Below are 24,148 nucleotides of genomic sequence, written 5' to 3' on the forward strand. Positions count from 1 at the left end.
AAACACTTACACGTCGTTCCCCAGGGTCCATCTAATCTGCTGTAAAGAGCCTCTAAAAAGTGAGATAAAGAAAACCCCAGCTTCAGCCTCTAAGTTCTCTAGTTAAAATGGTTTCTGCATAAAACAGACCTCCAAATAAGCCAGGAAAAAGAATGAGAAGTCAAGGATTTCAGTATAGATATATAATTTTAATGTTTAATTTAAAATAAAATCAAGGCTGGGTTGGTTTGGGAGAAAATCTCTAACTTGCAGAATAGAAGATTTAAAAAAAAAAATCATGAAATTACAAGTCATTGGTGAAAACAGCTTTCTTCTTCCCCTAGGCTCCTTACAGAACCTGCTCAGGAAATAAGCAGGCTTACCTCCTCCCTACCAGGGCTTGGCTCTTCCCAAAACCCAAGAGGGGAATAAATCTTCCATTGCCTCTACCCATTTCTACAAAGAGTCCATCTTTAGCCCTAGGCAGGAAGCCCTGTGTCAGGTCCAAGCTCCTGAGATAATGAGGATCCCCTGATTCCCTACTGAGGTTGGGCACATCTGGGTCAGAGAAGCCACGAGAAAGACCTCTGCTTTTCAAACTCATGCAGACAGTTATCAGGGTTCCCAGATGCAAGTCCCTTACAAACACATCCATAGTCACAGAAAGACAGGAGGAAACATGGAAACCCTGAGCAGAACCAAGCCCCACAACCTTATCACAGTCCTACCAAAGTCCCTCCCGCAAGGGCTCATCAGTAAATGAGCCAATAACTCTCTAGACTGGGGCAGCCGGGGAAGCTGAGGGCCCTGGTGGGGGAAAGGTTGGTCCTTGGAGAGGTATGCATGTGCAGGTATAGAAGGCAAGAAGAACATCCTTATTTCCTCACCCTGTCTAAGGCACCAAAAGGAAAGGAAGGTAGGATGATGAAGACAGGAAGGGGAGAACAGATCCCTTGGATCCACTGGCTTGAGGAAGACAAAATATAAAGGAGTGGAGAGGGGTGGGGACTACCATATGGGTCCCATGACTGTGCAAAGAGGAGCATCCATGAGCTGGATACAGCCACCCCAGTGTGTCTATTATCCATAATGTTCCCTTCACCCTGCTCCAGAGTGGGAGGAAAACATACTGCAGGAGTCATGGGAGCAAAAATCACAAAGGTATTTCCCTGAGCCTGAGGGTTAAGGGCTAAAGAAATAAAGCTTTATATACGTGGCAATGTCTATCCCTTCCTAACATGCTCAATCCTCCTCAGCCTCTATGGTGACCATCCTATTGCTGTGAGGGAAGAAAAAGACTTAAGGGAAGGGCTCAGTTGGCCTAAAATACCCACTCCTCCAGAGGAAAGGGAAAGCCTGTTCACCGGCTTAGTGCCAATGCCTTTTTTATCACCATCACACATACCCTTCCTGTTCTTAGGGCTTAATAATTGGGTTCCCCCTCCAGGAATGAGGAATTCGAGGCTTGGCAGGGCAGTGCAGGCCTGGCCAGGGCAGGCTGCAAGTGTGGTCTCTGGTCCCTCGTGGACCCAAGCTAACAAGAGCTGGTCTGCAGGTTGCTTTCCGTAAGCAGTGATGCAATGGAAGAAGGGTCGTAGACGCTGTCATATTCCTCATCTGAGCTCAGCCCTTCATGCTGGGTTGACTCAGCAGCTGAGTGGGAAGCTTTGCGCCTAAGAGAGAGGAATACTTGTAAGGGAGGGAGACAGACTGAGACAACCATGCTTTTCATGCTAAGGAAACTCCCAGCTTTTCTAAGGCCTCAAGGTACAAGCTCCCCCACCTATGTGAGATCTGGGGAGATGGGGTATATATAGACAGTGGGCTGAGCTAAAGAATAACCATACAGTCTTTCAGCCAGAAAGGAGTGACTGCAGAGGTCCCATCTTAGAGATCCTCCTCCCTATTCAGTTCAGGAGAACCCATTCCCGGGGTTCAGAAGAGGGGGAAAGAAAAGCAGCCCATACCAGGAGTCCTTTTCTAGGGTTTTGATCCGGGCCTGGAGCTGTTCATTGACCTCATGCTGCTCTTCCAGCTCACGCTGGGCCTTCTTCCTCAGGCCATCGAGTCGTTCAATCTCCTCTTCTGCTTCATCCACCTGCCGCTTCAAAGCCTTCACCCTCAGGCTTAGCTGGGCAGAATACAAAGTCCCCACATTAGAAAAGCATCTGCTGCGACCATGGACTGGGACCCAATTCTGACAAGGAATCGCTGCCCTAGAAAAATGTCATGACCATAGGCAAGTTCCCTAACGTCACAGGCTTGTTTTGGGGATGAAACGAGCTCACACATGTACAACAGAATGAGAACCTAGCACATCACAGACACTCAATGCATGTGCTTACTATGATTGTTTTAATCCAGGGCCTCCAGTCTAGTCTCCATCCCTACATGAAGCTGGGAAGACCTATGAGATGGGGCCTCCCTTTGCCCTCATGCAAACACACAGTAAATGCTTACCATATGACTTCCTGTCCCTGGTTCCCGTCCTTACCTGGTCCTTCTGGTCATTGACATGCTGCCGCTCATCATCGATTTGGATGGACAGCTCTTTAACCCTCCGTTCCAGTTTTCGGTTGGTAGACTGCAGAACAGTCTTCTCCCTAGGAGGGTATGGTAGGGGGGTGTCTGTGGCTGTAGCCATTTCCAGAGAAAACCCTATTTGGCTCCCTCCAGCCTCCATGAACTCCTTCCTCTCAGTCATGTCACACTATGGAAGATCTAGGGGCATAATAGGTCATTCACATTTCAGAAGTTTCATAAGTTTCAGAAGTCCTACAGCTCCCTCTGCTCTTTACCAAGAGAAAAGTTGCCCCTGAAGATCAGGTTAGGGTGGCCATGTCTGACATGCAAGACAGAGAAGAGCCCAGAAGGAAAGAGGGAAGATGGGCTCACATCACCTCTCTTCAGTTTGCAGCCGCTCCTGCAACTCCCGATTCTGGGATTCAAGCTGAGAGATGCTGGCGCTGGGTTTCTGGAAGCCTTCTGAGCTAGCCAAGCGGCTCTTCAAGTCCTTGTTCTGAGAGGGACAGAAAGTCTCCGTGGTCACTCTCCACTTCTGATCCCTCCTGTGGTCATTCTACCTGCCTCCTGGTGTCTATCCCCAAGACTCCTTACTCCCCTGCTTACCTGTCTCTCCAGGGAGATTTTGTCACACTCCAGGTCCTGTCGAGCGGACCTCTCCTGCATGAGCTCTGCCCTCAGCTGGTCCACCTAGTGGAGATGGATGAGAGGATAAGATTTGGGTAGGGCTAACAATGAACCAGCAGGTGAACCATGTGAGGCAGAGAAAACTGTAGGATGCTCTATGAATCCCCACAATTCTTAGGTAACTAAGAAATCACAGCCTTTTCAAATGGGAGGAGCCACAGAATTTAAACAGGGCTGCCTCCATCTCGCCAGGAACCAGCATCCCCTCTGAATGGAAGCAGCCTGGACTCAGGTCAGAGAGGATCCCAGGCCATCAGGATTCCTTCTTCCACTCAGATCCCTGGCTCCTTTCCACCCATCCTAAAGGAGAGGAGACCCTGAAGTAGCACCAGCCACGCACAGATTCAACAGCCAGAATTCCCCAGATTATGAAACATGGGTGGGCAGAGGTGTTCTTGAGAGGGCTGAGAGCTAAGGAAGGGGGTACCTGGTCCCGGCCACGATTCATGCGTTCTGTCAGCAGCTCCACGGTGCTCCTCTCCTCATCTAACTCCGCTTCCAGCCTTGAGACTTTCTCCTGTGGCACAGAAGCAACAGGTTCATTCTGCCCCACATGCTGGACACCAGAATGCTAAACCCCCACCAGGACCCTCCCAAAGCCCAGCCTCCACAGACCTTGCTGTTTCCCATGTCCCCACAACCAGCTGTCTTCGCCCCTGCCCAGAGCCACCACGGAGCTAGCACCCCCTGCTGACCAGGCGTGGCATTGAGGGGAGAGGGTGGTGGCGCCTGCTCTAGTCTTGGCCCTTGGCAGGATGACAAACCCCCGAATCGATTCCTCAGTGGGGCAGCCCGATTTCCCTAATGGGATAACAGACAGAAACCAAAGTGTCCAAGCCAAAGCTGGGATGGAGTCAGATCTACCACTTCCTAGCAGAAGGGCCATGGCCAAGTTGCTTAACCTCTCTGTGGGTCTGTTTTCCTCATCTATAAAATGGAGAACCTATCCCACAGGTTTTTTCTCAGGATTAAATGAGTCTTCAGTGCCCAGCACATGGCATAATATGTGTTTGCTGCTGCTATTGTCACTGTTTTTTGTTACTGTTGTTGTTGTTGCTCCAAGGGAGCAGGAGAGGGAGCAGCAGCCTCCCCGCTGAGCAGGGAGCCAGATGCAGGACTCAATCCCAGGACCCGAGCCAAAGGCAGACGCCCAACTGACTGAGCCACCCAGGCGTCCCTTGTCACTGTTTTTATTATTGTTGCCAAATATAGCAAACTGAAGACCACTATTCACTCTAAAGGGGAGATGCCACTGCTCAGTTCCAGCCAACTATTGCCATGCAGACAACTCGGGATTAGAAGCTCAGGGTGAACATATTTTCCACATGTACAAAAGGAGCCAGAAATCGGTAAGATATAAGTGACATGTATAAATTTCTAAACACTGGCAATTAACTCAGTCATTTAAAACACTGCACTCAAACAAAACCCATCAGCTGTGGGCCACCAGCTTTCAATACCCAGCAGAGAAAGGGGGCTTGGTGTGTCCTGGCTACTTTCCCCCAAGGAAGTCCCACCTGTGCCAGGACCTGGACACCCCTCCCCCTCCCTGCCACCCTCACACCGTCACCTCAAGACCCTTGAGTTGCCGGGTCCTGTCATCCTGGGAACGCTTTTTGCTCTCTGCCTCTTGCTCCAGCCCTTGCAATCGCTGGGCCAGCAGCTCTTTGTCCAGCCGGGCTGTGTCCCGGTCAGCCTGAGACGCCTGCAGGGCCTGCCGTAGCCTCTGGGTCTAGGCAGGAGGGAAAATGCAACAGCTTGGAGAAGTAAGGTGGGAGCAGAGGGGCGAGAGCAGTCCGCCCCGTGGGGAAAAACGTCACATCACTGACATTCTTTAGAATTGCCAGAGCCTGGTGGTAATAAAAAGCAGGCCAACTTTTAGTCCCTTTTCTTCTCTTTGAAGATCTAGTTAGCTTTCTTTAACAATTCAGGAATCAGGCAGCATCCTATCTATCAGGCAGAAAGGAGCTTAGTCCATTTTCTTTATTGTTTTAAAATGCCCTACACAAATTAGTATCAGTTAAGTCATTTTTAGACAATTGATCCTGGGCCCCAGCCCTAGGAGTTGTGATTTAAGCGATATGGGACCCAGGTAGGGTACTGGGACTTTTTTTTTTAACAAAACAAAAAGGGTTTAATGTAATCGCAGAACAGAAAATTATAACAAATTGTTACAGTAAAAGATTGTGAAGTATTAAAACTAGCTATCATCTTTAAAAAATAAAATAAAACTAGCTATCATATTTCAAGACATGCCTCTGTTTTGATACTACGTTTCCAATAACCTTGCAGTGTTGAGGTTCTTTTGGTACTGTGATTTTTTTTTTTTTAAGATTTTATTTATACTCTCTCTCAAATAAATAAAATCTTAAAAAAAAAAAAAAAAGAGGCAATGACCTTCAAACCAAGGACATTGGGCAGGTTCCCACCCCCTGCCATTTCTCCTCCTACCTCATCCTGAAGCCGGCTCAGCCCCCCTGAGTTCTTCTCAGCCTCACTGGCCCACTCCTTGGCCTGGCGCTGGGCATCCGCCACCTCCCGCCGGGCCTTCTCCTTGTAATCCTCCAGCTGGGCCTGCAGCTCCTGCAGGGCCTGCTTAGAGTCATTCCCAATCTGCTCCAACTTAGAGGAAGAGAAAAGAGCCTTTTCAGCACCATACCTCTGGCCCTCCTCTGAGCCAAGACTCCCCAGATTCTCCTTACTGCCAAAGCAGCCCTCCCTTGCTCTCCCTGGGCCTAGGTCCCTATAGTATGGCTAGTAGTAATATACAGATTGCCTGGGCTCAAATCCTGGTTCTACCACTTACTAGCTGTGTGATCACAGACAAGTTACTTATCCTCTCTAGGTCTCAGTTCCCCATCTATAAAATGGGGAAATAATGGTACCTACATCACAAGGTTATTGTGAGAATTACATTAATGATACAAAGTACTTGTAAAAGTGTCTGATACCAAGTAAACCTTAAATGATCACATTTCAACAAACCCAAGATGCCAATAGATCGTAAGATATACCACTAAGAAGGAAAAACCTGCCAACTGACCTGTAACATACCATCAGTTACAAGATGCCAAGTCAACTTCAGAGATGACGCAATGTGCACTTTAGAAGTGACAAAATATGTGTTTGCTCTAGCTTTATAAAGTAAGAGATTACAGGGACGATCTTACCTACAAAAATGCAATTTATTTTTCCTTTCTTCTTGCCCTCCCCCAAATATAAAATTCCACCCACAAAAATTCCTATGTTTAGGTCTTAAAGTCAGCTAGGGAGAGATGATGGAACTTTCCTTTCCCTACCCCAAACAGAAAATTCTACTAATGAAGATTCTTACATTCAGATCTTACAGATGTCTTAAGAGAATCCCAGGAGACATTCTCCAAGGACCAAGACCACATGGAATGGGATGTGGAGGGAGGACATGAACACTGAGGAGCAGTAGGAAGGACACCGCTCTCTCAAGATTTGGCCTTGGCCTCCCCAGCAGTGAACTTGAGGCAAGCAAACACCACACATTCTGACCCCTTCCCGACCCCTCGCCCCCCAGGCAAGCTTCCATTAAGAGCTGGGACTCTTCCTGAGAGTTCAGGACATCCCATGCCCCACCTCTTTGTTCAGCTGGCAAACAGTCTTGTCCAGCAAGCGCTTCTGCTCCTCCAGCTCAGCCTTGCCCCGCCGGAGCGCCTCCCGCTGCTTCCCCTCCTCCTCTAAAGCCCGGTTCAGTGCCTGCTGCTCCTGCCCCAAGCGGGCCAGCCCCCGCTGGGCCTCCTCCAGCCGGGCCTCCAGTGCCCGCTTGGCAGCTGCCAGGCTCCCCGACTCTTCCTGAGCTGCATTCAGGGCCTCATCCAGCCGCTGTTTCTCAGCCTGGGAGAGGGAAGACATAGGCCATTTGGAAGGGAATAGATGGGAGGGAAGAAGAGTGATTTATGAAAAAGGTGGGCAGTGAAAACAGGCTCAAGGGAAGCAGCAAAGAAATCAGGACACAGAGAACAAGCACAAGGTGGGAGATAAGAGACAAAAGTACCAGTGCAAGGGTCAAGACATCCACAGCAAAGCATGCTCCAGGAAATAAAGCCAAGTGTAACACTGGACTGGGAAGGCCAACAGAAGCACACTCGGCATAAAATGAAACTGATAGCTGAGGATTTAGCTGAAGTGTTCAGCCAGGGACAAGAGGAGAGAGGGCCGGGGGGTGGGGGCGGACAGGGAGCCAACGACGTGGGCAGAAGCACTGACCTCTAGCCGCTGCACCTTGCCCCGAAGCCTTGCCTCCGCCACTTCCCCACCTTCCGCCAGGCCCCGGGCCTCCTTCAGCTGCTGCTCCAGACCCAGGATGCTCCGTCGGAACTCGTCATTCTCCTCCTGGGTCTCCCGAAGTGTGGTTTCCATGGCTGCCCGCCGCTGCCCCAGCACTGCCACCTCTGCCTCTGCTGCCGCCTGAGCCTGCGGCCAGTTCAGGGAGTGGTAGCTCAGACCCCAGGGCTCCAAGTCCCTAGCCACCCCCAGGAGAGCCACCTGGAAGACCATCCATGAGAACTGGACCTAAATAGTGGTAGTGCCTCTGCGAATCCCACCCCTACAGAGCCATGCTGCAGCCCTGCCTCCCCGCTGCCCAATCCTAGCTACTTTTCACCACACACCTAGGACCAAGGATCTGGTCTGTACATACCCATGATAGGTAATTTTCCATGCCCTCTGGCTCCTCTGCCCTCCAGACCCCTCAGCCTCCACTTCCTAAGCCCTGTGCCCACTCCCCTTGCCTTGGAAGCCTCTTCACAGTCCTGTCTCAGTTGCTGGACGATCTTTTGTAGCTGGAGGTTCTGCTGTTCCAACCCCCGACCTCGATCAGACTCAACCTTCAGCTGCTTCTCCAACTCCTGCTCCCGGTGGTGCCCAGCCACCTCCTGGCTCTGCTGCTCTTCTCTCAGTTCCTTAAGTTCCCACTGGGTCTGGCGCAGCTCCTGGAAGGGAAGGGGGACAGTGACAGGGCACAGGGGTGGCCTGGGATATCAGACTGTGCAGCAACTGGAACTCTCATGTTTTGCGGGGGCAATGAAAGATCTTTGTGGCTACTTGGGCAAGGGGTCTGATAGTTTCTCAAAAAGTTAACCATAGAATGACCATATGAATTCCATTCCGTGGTATATAATCAAGAGTACTGAAAACATGTTCCCAAAAAACATGTTCACGTGAATGTTCATTACAGCATTACTCACGATGGCTAAAACAGAAATGACCCAAACGTCCACCCATTGGTGAACAGAAAAAAAAATGTGATGTATCTATATAGAGTATTATTCAGCTATAAAAAGTACTGATACATGTTACAACATCAGTAAACCTACAAAAAGATTATGCTAGGTGAAAGAAACCAGACATACAAGGTCGTATATTATGACTCAAGTTATATGAAATTGTGCAGAATAGGCAAATGCATAGAGACAGAAAGTAGATTAGTGGTTACCCAGGGCTGGGGAAAGTGACTGCTAATGGATATGGGGTTCTTTTTTGGGGTGATGAAAATGTTCTCTAATTAGATAGTGATGATGGACATATAACTTTGTGTATATACTAAAAACCACAAAGGGATTCCTGGGTGGCTCAGCCAGTTGGGTGTCTGCCTTTGCAACAGGTCATGATCCCAGGGTCCTGGGATCTACTCCCACATCGGGCTCCTTGCTCAGTGGGGAGACTGCTTCTCCCTCTGCCTGCCGCTGACTGTGCTCTCTGTCAAATAAATGAATAAAATCTTTAAAAACAAATAAGCAAAAAACCCCACTAAGTCATACACTTAGAAAGGGTAAATTCTATGGTATGTGAAATAAATCTACACACACACACAAAATCAAATCACATTAAGTGAGAGTAGATGAGGGTGTGGATAAAACAGGATTGGCTATTTCAAAAATAAAATATGTTGAAAACCAAAACATATTACACAATAAATAGTGGTGCTGCTCTTATTTTTTTTTTTTTAATTAAAATACTGGGGAGCCTGCATGACTCAGTAGGTAGAGCATGCAACTCTTGATCTCAGGGCTGTGAGTTTGAGCCCCAATTTGAGGGGGTGCCCAGGTGGCTCAGTTGGTGGAGCATCTGCCTTCGGCTCAGGTCATGATTCCAGGGTTATGGGATCGAGCCCCACATCGGGCTCCCTGCTCCGTGGGGAGCCTGCTTCTCCCTCTCCTTTTGCCTACTGCTCTGCCTTGTATTCTCTCTAATAAATAAATAAAATCAAAAATAAATAAAATTTTGGGGCGCCTGGGTGGCTCAGTGGGTTAAGCCTCTGCCTTCGGCTCAGGTCATGATCCCAGGGTCCTGGGATCGAGCCCCCATGGGGCTCTCTGCTCCGCAGGGAGCCTGCCTCCACCTCTCTCTCTCTGCCTGCCTCTCTGCCTACTTGTGATCTCTGTCTGTCAAATAAATTAAAAAAAAAAAAAAAATCTTAAAAAAATAAATAAATAAATAAATAAAATTTTGAGATATGAACTCTCGTGCTATCGTTCTTTAGCTATCAGCTATTTCTGAAATTCAGAAAATACCATAATTAGGCTGAAAGGTTATATAATATACTTTGAGTTTTCGGTATAAAATAACAAAACTAACTGCAAAGAAAAAAACAGCACAGCGTGTGATCTATACTGGATGGGGTCTGTTTTCCTAATGCATATGTTGTCTGAGTGGGTACTTGATAAAATACACTTCATATATGAGATAAATCAAGCACTAGTTACTTCTTCTTAGCTTTTCAGCTTTATCTCCTATGATAGTCAACTGAGATTGTCCAGAGGAATGTCCACTAATATAGCAAACAGACTTCAGACATTCTTGATAATTTAACTTCATACTAACATAGTAAAAACTTAAGAGCACTTTTCATTTACAATCACTAAAAGTACACTTGGTTAACGTTCATTATGTTTTTCTCCAAGTATTTTGTGTAAGCTCAGACTTTTGTTTATCTGGAAAATCATCACTTAGAGCTATACTTCTTTACTCATTTAATAAATATGACTGCCTTGATTATAATTAGGCAGCTTATGGCAAAGGAATGATAAACAAGCAATGATTAATTAATACTTGTTAAATGAGCACCAACTACATATCCAGCATAGTGACTCAAAGAACTATAAACCTAGAAGGATCCTTAGGAGGCCATAAATGCCAGTTCCCTATACTAACAAAATATTTTCTAAGTTTCTAAATCATCCAAATTAGATGCTTTCTTGTCCTCCAAAAACTAATACCAGGAATATGAAGAAATTATCTGTATTCGCTTCAATCTGATGACCTTATCATTTATAAAATATCCATGCATGATAAAATCCCTGTGTCTAGATTCTATACTCTGAGCAGCCTTCACTATACCATCTGGCTTCCCAGTAGGTCAGCTGGCCATGCCACTGCAAATATTCCAGTCTGTCTGATGACATTTCATGTTACAAGTTAATAAACTGCCATTCTAACTGTAAATGTTGGTTTCATAGATATAGTTAATGAGTCCATCCCCCTGCCCTACTCCCCATTGCCCCACCCCCTCCAGACAGAGCAACTCTCCCTGTGCGGACCAAATTTGAAGCTTCAAAAATGACCCTGGAGTTTCACAAATCCATCTAAATGCTGCTTCCCCTGAGGTCTCTTGGGAGGCAGCCAGCAGCCTCTGGCTTGAACCCAAGTAGGAGTCCTTCCCACTGGAAACCTGTACACTCAATGAGAACAGCCCAACTGCATCAGAGAGTGTGTAGGGGAAAGAGCTGGCTGAGCAGGAAGGTGGGTCCTGAAAACCAAGCACAGAAGAGGCAGCCACTAGTCTGGAGATCCTCATGGGTAGGTGAGGTCAGTGCCCATCACCCCAACCTGCTCTTCCACACCCCAACTCCAAGTACCTTTTTTTTTCTTTTCTTTTTTTAAGTAATCTCTACACCCAGCATGGGGCTCAAACTCACAACCCTGAGATCAAGTCCCAGCCAGGTGCCCCTCCAAGTACCTTCTTGAGCTCCTCCATTTGGCGAGTATCTGCAGCACCAGCCCGGGCCTGCCCTAACTCCCTCTGTAAGACATCCATCTTCTCCCCAAGCTCCTCTTCCATCTCCTCCTTCTCCATCCGCAGCTGCAGGAGTCTGAGCCCAGCCAGGTGAATGCAAAGGAAAAGGGAACAAGGTCAGCCCACCTGCCTGTGAAAGGTTAGTGGGACAATGCAAACCACCTCCTCAGAAGCCAACAGGCTGGGCACCCACTCTCAGCAGAGTAAAGGGCACAGCATGGGTAGAAAAGCAGCAGGATATAGGAAACACAGATAAGCATTGCTGACAGACAAATTCCTTACTCCTGCTTGGTGGCTCTAAGCTCCTCCTTGTTCTTTTGGAACATGCTCTGCCAATGCCCTGTCTCCTCTGAGGTCTCCTCCAGCTCCCTCTGCAGCTCCCGCACCAGGGTTGACATCTTCTGCCTCTCCACCTCTAAGGCAGCATGGTCCTAGGGAAGGAGACAATTGGGGGACAGGAGGCTCAGAGGGAAGAACTCGCTTCAGATCAAAGTCTAAGCATGTGGAAGGGGAGGCTCAGGACCAGAGGGCAACACACTGGTGACACACTGTGAGAACTCAGGGTGCCTGGTGTGATGTTAGCACAAAGTCTCCCCAGGTCAGAGTGTCCCCCCACCCCCGCTGTCGCTGACAGGATGCCTCCTCCATTTATTTCCCCATGGGACTTTGGTCACACACCCTCATGGTACTCCTGGCCTACATTTCCTCACTCTGCCCTTGTAGGTTTCCTGGCCAAGGTTTTCATTACATCTCACATTTGTCTTTCAGAGGGAGTTCCAGTTATGACATGGAAAGTCCCCAAATACCAAGAGACCTCAAGGCAGCCCCTTCTGGGGGTGAGGGGCTGTCCTCTTCCAGCAGTCCCTGCTCTGGTCACATGCCTGGGTGGCATCCTGCATACTCTGGCGAAGCTGTTCTGCATCTCGCTGGTACTGCTGCCGGACGCTTTCCAACTCCTGGTCACGGGAGGCCACCTCCTCCTTCAGGGCCCCCTTCAGGGCTGTCAGCTCCCGCTCCCGCAGTCTCAGCTGCTCCTCTATCCGCTGTTTCCCCTCCAACACCTCTTCCAGAAGCTGCCGGGTCTCTGACAGGTCCTGGGGAAAGGAAGACAGAAGTAAAGAGGTGACTCTGCCTGTCCATTCATTTGGTCAATCAAAAATATTTATTGAGCAGCTTAAACCTGTCAGGCTCAGTACCCGGTGCTCTCTGCTCTCTAGGATGCCCACCCTTCTGGGCTCTACCCCCCATCTGACCACTGAACCTGTCTGAAAGCACACTAAGGGGTACCCATAATCAGCTATCTTCTGCCCATACTGTGGGGAAATTGGAGGTGAACAGATCTGAGGGTGTTCTAGCTGAAAGGAAACAGAGGCTGTAGGAGCCATCCTCCTCCCTACCTTTCTTAGCACCTCCTTAGCAGACTCTGATCCCTGGGCCTGTTTCAGCTTGTCCTGCAGCTCCATCACTTGGGTCTCCAGCCCATGTCTTACCCTTTCACCCTGATCCACAAGGAGCTTCATGTTCTGGAGCCTAATAATTAATAAAAAATAATATCATCAAGCACTGGGTGTCAAGCAGTTTTCTAAACCCTTTACATATATTAATTCATTTAAACCTCCTTCTTTGTTCAAATCTAAATGAGGCCTCCCCTGACCACTTTGTTTCTTTTTAAAAGATTTTATTTATTTATTTGAGAGGGAGGGAGAGAGAGAGAGAGAGAGCACAAGCATTTCCTCACTTGTAGGACAAACAGGCTCTGCACTGAGCAAGGAGCCTGATACAGGGATTGATCCCAGGACCCTGGGATCATGACCTGAGCTGAAGGCAGACACTTAACTGAACCCCAAGGTGCCCCCTGACCACTTTATTTAATACACAAACTGGCTCCTCCACCACCAGGCCCCCCAATCTACTTTGACCTACTCCATTAATCGCCTTCTCAAATGCTACAGATTTACTTATCTAATATGCTCACTATTTACTGTCTGTCTCCCCAACCTCCCCCCCTACACACACAAGAAACTATGCTTCTGGACAGCAGCGCTCCTTATCTCAATGGTTCACTAGTATACCCCAGAAATCTAGATCAGTGCCTGCCAAACAGTATTCATTGCAAAAACATCTACTAAATGAACAGTCCTGTGAGGTAGGTACTATTATTAACCCATTTTACAGATTTAGAGCCTGAAGTAGAGAGGCAAAGCCAGGTAACCCAACTCAGGCACAATCACCATTACCGACAGAGAAAGCAAAGAGAAAGGTCCTATCTTTAAACTATCTCTGTCTGCCCCTTATAGCTTCTAGATATCTAGATTCTCTGTCTCTCCCACCCAGGGGACACCTCCAACTCTGGCCTCCGTCCCCAAGCAGCCCCATGTGTGCACCATCAGCTGCACTCACTCTTTGGTGCTCTGCTGGGCCTCCCCCTTCTTCCTCTCCAGCAGCTGCTGCAGCCGGCTGCACTCTTTTTCCTTCTCCTCCAGCTGCTGCTCCAGACCAACCTGGGATGGCTCTAGCTTTTGTCGCTTCTGGAAAAGGCAGGGAGAGTAAAGCAGCTGGAGAGAAGGGAAAGCCTCTCAGAGGACCAGGAGTAATGCAAATGTCTAACATTTACTGACTTACTACATGACAGGCACTGTACTACAGACCCTGTGTTTATTATCTGCATTTAATTCTCCTAACGAGCCTTGGGACTTGTGATGGATGGTATAAAGTATGTCCACTAATTGTCTGACATTCCTTTCAAAAGGTGAAGTTTCTCCCCTCTTTATTTTTTAATTAATTTTTTTTCAGGATTTTATTTATTTATTTGGCAGAGAGAGAAAGCGAGAGAGGGAACACAAGCAGGGGGAATGAGAGGAGGAGAAGCAGGGATCCCGTTGAGCAGGGAGCCTGATGCAGGGCTCAATCCCAGGACTCTGGGATCATGACCTGAGCTGAAAGCAGACGCTTAACTAATGAGCCACCCAGACACCCTTAAGAACACTCTTCTAACAAACAGAAAAAGGATGCAATGATGCATCCTGCAACTCATCCTAAAAAGGCACCGCAGCTTCCTCCTTACCTTCTCTCTTGGATCATTGTGGGGGAAGGTAGATGCCATACTGTGCAGACACTCAAGAAGCCCCAGGAAGAGGTCCACACATCAAGGAAGTGAGTTCTCCAGCCAATAACCACTGTCTTCTGACTAGAGCCCCAGCCAACACCTTGACTGGAAACTCCTAACAGACCCTGAACTACCCAGCTAAGGTGCTTCCAGACTCTGGGCCCTCAAGACACCAGGAGATGACTGAAACTGCTGAGTTTTGACGTAATTTGTTACACAGCCATAGATAAATAAGATAGTACAATTATTATCCCCACTTTATAGTTAAGGAAACAGCAGCTTAGAACATGTAAAGAACATGCCCGAAGTCAGTTACGCAGCCAACAGTTACCAGGATTTGAACTCAGTTTGATTCCACAGCTGACCACTTAACCAGTATACTATACTGCTTTCCAGGAAATAAGGGGAGTTACAATCCAATACTTACTAACTACATGCAAGGCAATACTGTTAGAGGTGGGAGCAATATTTTTTAAAACTTTTTAAATTTTTTTTTTTTTTTTTTTTGAGAGAGAGAGAATGTGGGGTGGGGGAAAGGGCAGAGGGAGAATCCCAAGCAGGCTCCATGACAAGCACAGAGCCTGACACGAGTCTCGATCCCACAACCCTGAGATCACAACCTGAGCTGTAATCAAGAGTCTCACACTTAACCTACTGAGCCACGCAGGTGCCCCACAATATTTTTTTTTAAAGGGATTACACAGACTTTCACATAAGGCTGACCTGAATTTTTAAATTCCATCTCTGTTACTTAGTACCTTGAGCAATTCACTTAACCTGGCTGATCTTCAGTTTCCTTACCACAAAAAGGTCCACAATATCTACTTTATAAGATCACTATAATTATTATGTATTATCCAGGACAGTACCTATTACAAGAAGTATACTCAATAGGAGCGCCTAGGTGGCTCAGCTGGTTAAGCATCAGACTTTGGTTCCAGTCATGATCTTAGGGTCCTGGGATCCAGGCTCCACACTCCACAGGAGTCTGCTTGTCCCTTTCCCTCCCTCTCTGCCCCTCCCCCCATTCATGCTTTCTCTCTCAAATATATATATATATATATATATATATACACAGAGAGAGAGAGAGAGAGTGTACACTCAATAAATGACAGCTACTCGTATTGCCATCATCATAATGACAGTGAAAAAAACTGAGGTAAGTAATCCCGGTGAGCAGCAAAGCCAGGATAAGAACTTCCAAAGGAAATGAATGGAAGGTAGTCAGAGCTCTGATGACTGTGCTCTTCTCCCTAAGCTCCAGGGAAGCCCAGAAGTCCTTGTGGGGACCAGCACATACTCATCTCCTGTGTCACAGAACATATGAGTGCTCATTTGATCACATGGAAGAGCAACCCAAGCACTGTTTCTCCCGTGCCCCATGTGCCTCCTGCACCTCTAGTCTCCCCTCACCTTCACCTCGTCATCCAGCTTTTGCTGCAGCTCCTCCACTTTTCGGGTGAGCTCGCTCTGCCCAGCCAGGGCCTTAGCAGACACAGGAGAAGTCATCTGCCAGAAACAGGGCAGGAAGGAATGGGTCAACATCCAGATCCAGGCCCCATAGGCCCTAACCCTGCCTCCTGGTCCCACTGGGAGGTGGTCACTCACCACCAGAGGCTGCATCTGTTCCAGCACCAAACTGACCTTCCTCCTCACAGACGTTTCGCTTTCTGAGCTTCTGGAGGATAAAAGGGCAGAAGCAAAGGCTAAGAGAGGGAAGAGGTAACAGAGATGAGAGAAGGAAGAGCTAAGGACAGGGAAGATGGGGAAGGAAGCCAGAAGGAAAAGAGGGGAGGTGTCTGACTGCGCTGCTGGGAGGGCCCCCACTTACCCCTCCCTCAGGATGCTGTAGATGGTGGCCTTCACATGGTCCACACTGCCTGGTGGTGCTGTCTCCTGCTGGTCTCGGAGAAGATCTGGGGTTGATTTGAACTGCAAAACATAAACCCAGAGAAACAGGAAAATGAAGCCAGTGGCATTTTGTGGGGTTCAGATGGTGCATAAGCAGCAGGTGGGAGACGAGGCCCTCCCAGCATGCCAAACAGGCCTCACAAAGAGGCAACACTGCGGAGGCCTGAGCAGCAGGCCCAGGAGAGGTCCAAGCAGGGTACACCTCTCACTATTGCTGCAAGCCAGATTCTCCTTGACAAGCAGATCTCAACTAGCTGTGAGCCCTGTGGTAAGCTGTTACTACTGACAGTTAATGTATTAGAACTTATAAATGAACAGGCTTAATGTTGTCTCCAAGAAGCTACTGCCCTACTCACTTACACTCCTGAGTGGGAGACAGAGATGGGAGTTTTGACCAGAGCACTGGAAGCTGGTCATATTACCTGGCCTGCCTTACGGACGCTGCAGACCTAGCAAATGCTAGTGACTGAGGCACAGTCCATGGCCAGGCAGTAAAAAGTGACTCTCATGCTTGTGAAGGCTGATTTCACATCAGTTCCACTTCCATGGAAGCATCTCGTACATGTGAATATCATCTATCTAGAAGATGGGTAAAGTGGAGGACAAAAGTAGAAACCTTCTGCCTTAAGTTATTGAATCAGCAAGGGGTCCGGGGGCTGCTGGGCTGGGGATCGGAAGCCACAGAGGAGTGGGGTCTGACCTGCAGTATGCCAGGATCCTGGGCTCTCCCCCGTGGCTCCTCAAAACTCTGCAGAACCCAGTCCTGGGTCTGATGGGAATGACTAAAGTCACCAAGAGAGCTCTGGCTCTGGGTCAACTGCCTAGAGCTGCCCATGTGGCTGTCATGCTTTGTGTTAGGAGTCCAGTGGTTGGGGGACCGACGCTCCCGTTCCTCAACGGTATCCCGTGGGAGCCGGTTGTCCAGGCTTTGGCTCCGCTTGCGTTGTTCAGGGGGCAGAGTACGCATGCGCCGGCCAGTCCGCCCCCGGGCCTGCCCTCCATGGTGACCGTCAAACTTGTTGATGAGTGAGTCCACTGAAGACAGGGGTGCAGTGTCAATGGTGCTCCCTGGGGAAGCTCCCTGGGGGGCCAGCTCCAGAAGGCTAGTGCTCCTGGTGCTCGGACTCACAGGGGCAGTGCCTGTCAGTGAGGCCTGGGACTGGGATCTGAGTAGCCTTCCATTCCAGTGGGCCCCAGGCTCCTCATCAGACATGCTGCCCTGTGAGCGGGCAGGAAATTCCTTGGCATGAGAGTAGGAGCTCTCAGGGAATTCCGAGTCAGAGCTCAGCGCTCCCGGAGCCCCTATGTTGTTGGACCCCTTGATCTGGACTCCAAAGGAGTCACCACCTTGCTCCCCACTGTTGAGCACTACAAAGGGCTGTCCAGCAATGCCCTGCACACGCACAGCAACCCCATAGGTATTGGCTCTTGCATCCTTAGCTGGACGTCGCCCACCACGACGTAGGGTGCCCATCTCTGCATCACCCACTGGCTCTGTAATGAAGCGAATCTGGACTCCATGGTCTACAGGGCCCCGGGGCTCAGCCATGGTGGATGCCTGCTCCATGAATGGGAGGGGGTCCTAGAAAATCAAGAAAACAGTTAAAGCTGAGAGACTGGAAGCAGAAACCCAGAAACCTCCACCTGTCCGGCTTTTGTGTGGCTTATTATTTTGTCGTTCCTTCTACACAGAATAGTGGTTCTCCTATTTTATCTGAAAAGTATCTACTGGACTCTGTCCCCAGAGTTTCTGATTCAGTAGGTCTGGATCTGAATTTCTATCAAGTTCCCAGAAGATACTGACACTGCTGGTCCAGATTCCAGGTTTTGAGACCCACTGACTTAGAAGAATCCATTTCCTCTAATATAGTCTTAGGGAGCCTGGCTTTGTCAAGAGTTCAACAATTTTGCTTGATCTTCACACATACGCCTATAGCATGGTGTGCCTCCTCCAACCCCAATGAAGGCAGATCCCAAACCCTGCCTAACAGATACCTTTATCCCAATGGAGAAAAGGGGCCCTCTACTCCCAGAGTTCATTTAAGATACACAAAACTACCCCCCTACACACAAGATATGCCATCCTATTTCTGGGATGATAGCAGTGAAGCCTCTGGGTTGGAAGACCTGGGGGCTGAGGACAAGGATGGGAGAGTAACTAGCTTTCTACTGTGTATCCTTTGTCCCTTTTAAATTTGGAACCATGTAGATGTATTGCTTATTCAAAAAAAAAAAAAAGATTTAAGCAGGGCGCCTGGGTGGCTCAGTGGGTTAAAGCCTCTGCCTTCGGATCAGGTCATGATCCCAGGGTCCTGGGATCGAGCCCCACATCAGGCTCTCTGCTCAGCAGGGAGCCTGCTTCCTCCTCTTTCTCTGCCTGCCTCTCTGCCTACTTGTGGTCTCTGTCAAATAAATAAATAAAATCTTAAAAAAAAAAAAAGATTTAAATAACATTTAAGAATGTCCATTCCAAGGGCCCTAGGATAGGCAGACTTGTCCCACCTGAGGACCAGAGCCAGGACAACCCATAGGCCAACTCCTCTGGTCCCCATCAGCCTAAGATTAGAGTGGGCAAATGGAATATATTCCAGGTGTGCTCTGGCTCCAGGAACTGGGGAGGGCAGTTTCTCCTTGAAGCAAATAACAACTCCAGTTTCTGCAGCCCTACAACTAATCTCCACCACAGCCTAGTACCAAACTGGAGGAGGAGTATCTGAAGAGCCAGACAGACACAAAAACATACCCAGCTCAATCTTCCAGTGGAGCTCTGGGAAAGCTGGCAAGGCCCCCTTCAGGGACTGTAGTCTTGCTAGAAGTCCAGAAAACGAGGGTGAGAGGGAAAGGGAGTGGCCTAGCAGCAGGTGAGAAAGGGCTTGGTGGGAAGAACATTCCTAACATTCCCAGCCCTTCCCTTCCAGGGAAAGGAACTGGAGGGAGGAGCCCTTATTGGCAAAGGTTCTCAGACTCCATTTGAGGGAATGAAGTAATGCACCTACCCACCCCCCCCCCCCAAGAAACAGTCCACACAAGCTTTTACCACAGAATCTCAAGAGTTTCATTAAGACCTCCCAAGTCCACCCTGAACTAAAGGACCCCTGTCCTTCTTCCATTCCGGCATTGGGGAGGACTTTAACCAACCTCAGATACTCCAAACAAAAGGATATTAAATCGGCAGGGTCCTTTGTTAGAATTCAAGTAAGAAATGGGATCAGGAAAGAAGCTACAAGGCAAAGGTTATTCAAACCACTCATCCAGTAAAAAAAGAACCTAGCCCTCCTCTTCACTGAATGTATATAACCTTGAGCAAATCACAACTGTTCTGAGCCTCAATTTCCTCATCAGTAAATAGGTATAATGATAATACCTCCTGAGGAAATACTTGTAAAAATTAGACAATAATAATTACAAGTGTATACAGCTATAAAAATGTTATCATGTTCTACATTTCAGATTCTTGCATGTAATTTACTTAGGTTCCTTTTTCTTTTTTTTTTTCTTTTTTTTTTTTTCTTTTTTTTTTTTTTTTTAATAAAAAGAGGGAAGGGCCCCTGCGTGGCTTAGTCGTTAAGCGTCTGCCTTCATCTCAGGTCATGCTCCCAGGGTCCAGGGATCGAGCCCCACATCAGGCTCCCTGTTCGGCAGGAAGCCTACTTCTCCCACTCCCCCTGCTCATATTCCCTCTCTGGCTGTGTCTGTCTCTGTCAAATAAATAAAATCTTAAAAAAAAAAAAAAAGGGAAAATAGGGGCGCCTAGGTGGCTCAGTCAGTTAAGCATCTGACTCTTGGTTTCAACTTGATCTCATGGTTGTGGGGCTCCAGATCCATGTTGGCCTCTGTGCTCCGCACGGTGTCTGCTTCAGATTCTCTCTCCCTCTCCCTCCCACTCACTCACTTTCTCTCTTACAAATAAATAAAATCTTTAAAAAAAAAAAAAAAGAGGGAAAATGACAAGACATGAAACATAGCTAGCAGCACCTATGCCTGTCACAAAGCTGATAATAAATTCACCCTGCATACATGCACTCCTTCTAACAGGCCCCTCCTGGCTCCACATGCTTCACAGAAGGATGTCACTTCCTCAGAGCCCTTCCCAACCACCCCCTCCCACAAACTAGATCAGAACCATGTTATATGGGGTGCCTGGGTGGCTCAGTGGGTTAAAGCCTCTGCCTTAGGCTCAGGTTGTGATCCCAGGGTCCTGGGATTGAGCCCTGCATCGGGCTCTCTGCTCAGCAGGGAGCCTGCTTCCCCTCTCTCTCTCTGCCTGCCTCTCTGCCTACTTGTGATCTCTGTCAAATGAATAAATAAAATCTTAAAAAAAAAAAAAGAAAAGAACAATGTTATATGTTCTATAGTTGTCCTTCAATAAATCTACCTCAGTTTATTATTTTTTAAAGATTTTGTTTTTAAGTAATCTCTACACCCAATGTGGGGCTCAAATTTACAGCCCCGAGATTAAGAGTTGCATGCTGTACCAACTGAGCCAGCCAGACACCCCTGTTTATTTTTATATATTTATCAGAGTGATTTGCTTCCTGTCTGTCTCCCCCACTAGATGACACACTCCTGGAGGGCAAAGGACATGGCTCTCAGCTGACTCCAGGCCTCCAGGACCTGGTGACACAGTATGTATCAATAAATATGTGTTTAAGTTTGTATCCTGAACCAAGGCACTCTCGAATAGCAGTGGGGAGATTTACCCAATGATCCCCCTCACAGCCATTTCTCATGTGCCCTCATAACAAGACCTCTCCCTGCCCCATTCAGTCTTAATTTTGGAGCCAGATGTGCCTAGACTGCCAGCTCTCAGAAGTCCCATGATTTATTCATTATCACAGTTCTACTCTGTCAGTACATCAACTGATCTTCCAGATCCAGATCGAGGAGCTCCCAGACTAGGCCCAGCAGAGTGCACCGTCCCTCACCCACCCAAGAGCACCAACTTGTTCAGAGGCAGTGCTGAACGTGCCCCCAAGTCCCAATGACTCCCTAATTTCAACGGACTGTTAGTCCTGGGACAGTGGGTCAGGGGCAAGCAGGATTGACGTGATCTTTGGGGTGGTGGGTCAGAAAGCAGAGCTCTAAATGATTCAACATGGAAAACCCGAAACCTATCCACCTTTAGTTACAGAGGACAGTGGGGCGTGGCTAGGGGAGCCAAGCAGCTCCAAGGCCTTGCGTAAGCCCCAGAGGCAGGTAAACAGCAATCTGGTGCCAGGAAACAGGGAGTACACAGGTTTCGCTCTCAAAGCCTGCCCCTGCTTTTCCCTCCTCAGCATGTGCCCAGGGCATTTCTTATCAACTGTATTCTGGGAAGAGCCCAGGCCACAGGTTAATTCAACTTCATCTGTCTGCCTCTCCATTCCTGCCTGTAAGGAGAGGGAGGATACGCTGCACCTGTACCAGACAGCCACTTCTCCCTCAGTTACTTATTAGCCTACCCTGCCCCAATTCCGTCACCTCACCCAGCCATAAGCATCTGGCTTCCAACTAGGAGTGACAGTCTCTGAACTTCTGGCAGGAAGTGGGGGTGGGGTAGTTTGGGGTGTGTAGAGGAAGAACTGACATATACAGGGCCAGGCAATATGTTAGATGCTACGTAACTGGCCGATTTAGAAAATGGAAGAAAGAGAGTTATAGAGATTAGACTCCCCTCAGAGGGAACAAGAGAAATAAATGGCCAAAATAGAAAAGGACAGCTCAGTGACCTTGATGGATTGGTTATTTTCTCAGAAAGAGTTACAAAGATAAGAAGGTTCCCCATGGATCAAAAAGAACCGGCCCCAAGTGGACTCCTGACCCAGTCCACTGAAAAAGCAGAAACCTGAGAGCCAGGCTACAGCAGCTTGGCCAGTGGAGGAAAAAAACACAATGGTGAACTGGGCCCTGCAAACTGGCTGGACTGGTTTGAGAGGCAAGGGGAAGGGGAGGGCCAGAGAGACTCCACTGGCAGCTCATAAAGTAGACCAGAGAAACTCCACACCACAGAGGCGGCAGGGGACAAAACCATTGGCATGGACTGCCCAGTCTAGATGCCAAGACTGTGAAGGAGGCAGAGAGTGGAGAGGGAACAGGGAGAAACAGATGCACAAAGAACCTGGTGAGTGACAGGCCAGTATGTGATAGGAAGACTTTGTGTCCCCCACTCCTCCCTCTCAAGTTCCGGAAGCTGCATTCCTCATCCCACACTTGCCTTGGCCCACTCCCTGGCCCTTAGTTCTCCCCTCCCCTGCAACAACCAAGAGAAACAACCCTACCTTCTCCTCTCCTCCCACAGGGCTGATAGCATGCGGGTCAGCCTTGGGAAATAAGAAAGGGTTCTAGAAAGCCAGAATCCTCTTAGGGTCAGGGCAATTCTCTGGATTAGCAGTCCCCTAAGCCAGCCCCCGACTCGAAATATCAAGGATAAAAGAAGAGGTGCAGAGGCACATGTAGGCAGCCTATGGACAACATAGCGGTTGCTAATTATTTCCCAATTACAACAACTTTCCTCAGGCAGGGCATCAAAGGGGCCAAGCTAAGACTGGCTCTGGTTCCCTTACCTGCCTAAGGCAAGGAAATCTGCCTCAGAAGCCTTGTCTGGGCCGCAACATGCAGCTCTCATCCAGTGTGGAGTCCCAGAGGTGCTAATTCCCCTAGTCTTATGGTCTCCTAAGGAGTCCTATTTCCCACACCCCTGGTGCCTACTGACAGTATGACAATCATCATGGTCCTGGACTCAGGGACGCCCTGTGGGGTTTCATGGAGTAATAAGGGATCTTCTGGGAGGCATCAAGGGAATGGGTTAGGCTCCTAAACTGCATCCAATGGCCCCATCTAGAACCACAGAATAAACTATGTGTGCTTGGGGAGAGGGTCCGACATTAGCCCCAGCCAGAAGCCTCGTTAGAAAGTATTTCTACATATTCTGTAAGCCTAGGGATCTATGCTTCCTCATACCCCTCTCTTGGCGAGCACTCTCTCAAGAGGAAGAAGGAAAAAAATCTCCTAGGCATTAAAGCAAAGGCTGACAGAAACTGAAGGCTTAAACAGTTGCACACCTAGCAAAGAGATGGGGGTGCCTTCTTGTTTTGTCCCTCAGTATCTCCATCTGTAGGTGAAGGGTTAGAGCAAAACACACCTCACACCTCTCAAAGCCTGAAAGGAGGTGCCAGCGCCACCTCAGAACGGCAGCCAGGAGGAAAACCTGAGGGAAATAGCACCTCTGGACGCCTTCCCGCTTCCGTCTCTGAACCCCAGGTAGTTGTTCCCCCTGTTCAACTGACACTAACTACTCCCCCCTAACACCGCGGTCTCCAACAGAAATTCTTGCCCCTAGGACCGGCGTCTGACCTCCAGAGATAACCAGGCGCTGAAACGCTTTCGTGTCCTCAGAGTAGCGTTAGCCTCAGGTGCCCCTCACCTGGCACGTTCCCAGCCACTTGTCTCTGGTACCTGAGTAGGAGCCAGCTCTTAACCAGTACTCCCCACCCTAGCTTCAGCTCCCCTCCTCCTCTCTTCAGTGCAGCACCTGTACCCCGGAGAAGGGTATCTCGGATCGCCTCGTCCCTTACCCCTCAGGCCCGCTTGCCTTTTCAGGGGCTCTTGCCCCCTCCGCATTCACTCACCCCAACCGGGCTCGGCGCTCCCGGGCTCGGCCTCGGCCTCGGGTTCGGGCTCGGGCTCGGGCTCGGGCTCGGGCTCGGGCTCGGGCTCGGGCTCGGGCTGGAGCTGCACCCGTCGCTCCCCGGCCCTCCCCCTCCGTCCCTCCGCGCTCCCTCCCCCCACCAACCTGTTACTCCCCTCCGAAACTCCACCCTCATTGGCCGTCACCACCCGCCCGCCTTACCCTTCTCTGGTTGGCCCGTTTCCTTCGAGAGGCGGGGCCGTTCGCCGCAGGGAATTGGACAGGGGGTCGC

General features: G+C 49.0%; 1 protein-coding gene across 1 annotated transcript; it reads right to left on the minus strand.

Annotated features, from left to right (window-relative positions):
- Positions 1–263: 263 nt before the first annotated feature.
- On the minus strand, positions 264–23,922 carry LOC111162026 (cingulin). The gene is made up of 21 exons (XM_022526185.1): positions 23,858–23,922; positions 16,951–17,832; positions 16,171–16,271; positions 15,948–16,017; positions 15,753–15,848; positions 13,634–13,761; positions 12,631–12,763; positions 12,115–12,327; positions 11,516–11,664; positions 11,177–11,309; positions 7,950–8,150; positions 7,426–7,632; positions 6,796–7,053; positions 5,641–5,811; positions 4,760–4,921; positions 3,617–3,706; positions 3,109–3,192; positions 2,880–2,998; positions 2,474–2,582; positions 1,947–2,110; positions 264–1,652 (listed from the first exon to the last, which is right to left on the minus strand). Exons 2-21 carry the CDS (start codon positions 17,815–17,817, stop codon positions 1,514–1,516), a joined length of 3,594 nt encoding a protein of 1,197 aa, XP_022381893.1. The 5' UTR covers positions 17,818–17,832; positions 23,858–23,922; the 3' UTR covers positions 264–1,513.
- Positions 23,923–24,148: the final 226 nt, after the last annotated feature.

Source organism: Enhydra lutris, unplaced genomic scaffold (assembly GCF_002288905.1).
Source record: "Enhydra lutris kenyoni isolate GAN:26980312 unplaced genomic scaffold, ASM228890v2 scaffoldscaffold88, whole genome shotgun sequence".
Classification (NCBI taxonomy): domain Eukaryota; kingdom Metazoa; phylum Chordata; class Mammalia; order Carnivora; family Mustelidae; genus Enhydra; species Enhydra lutris.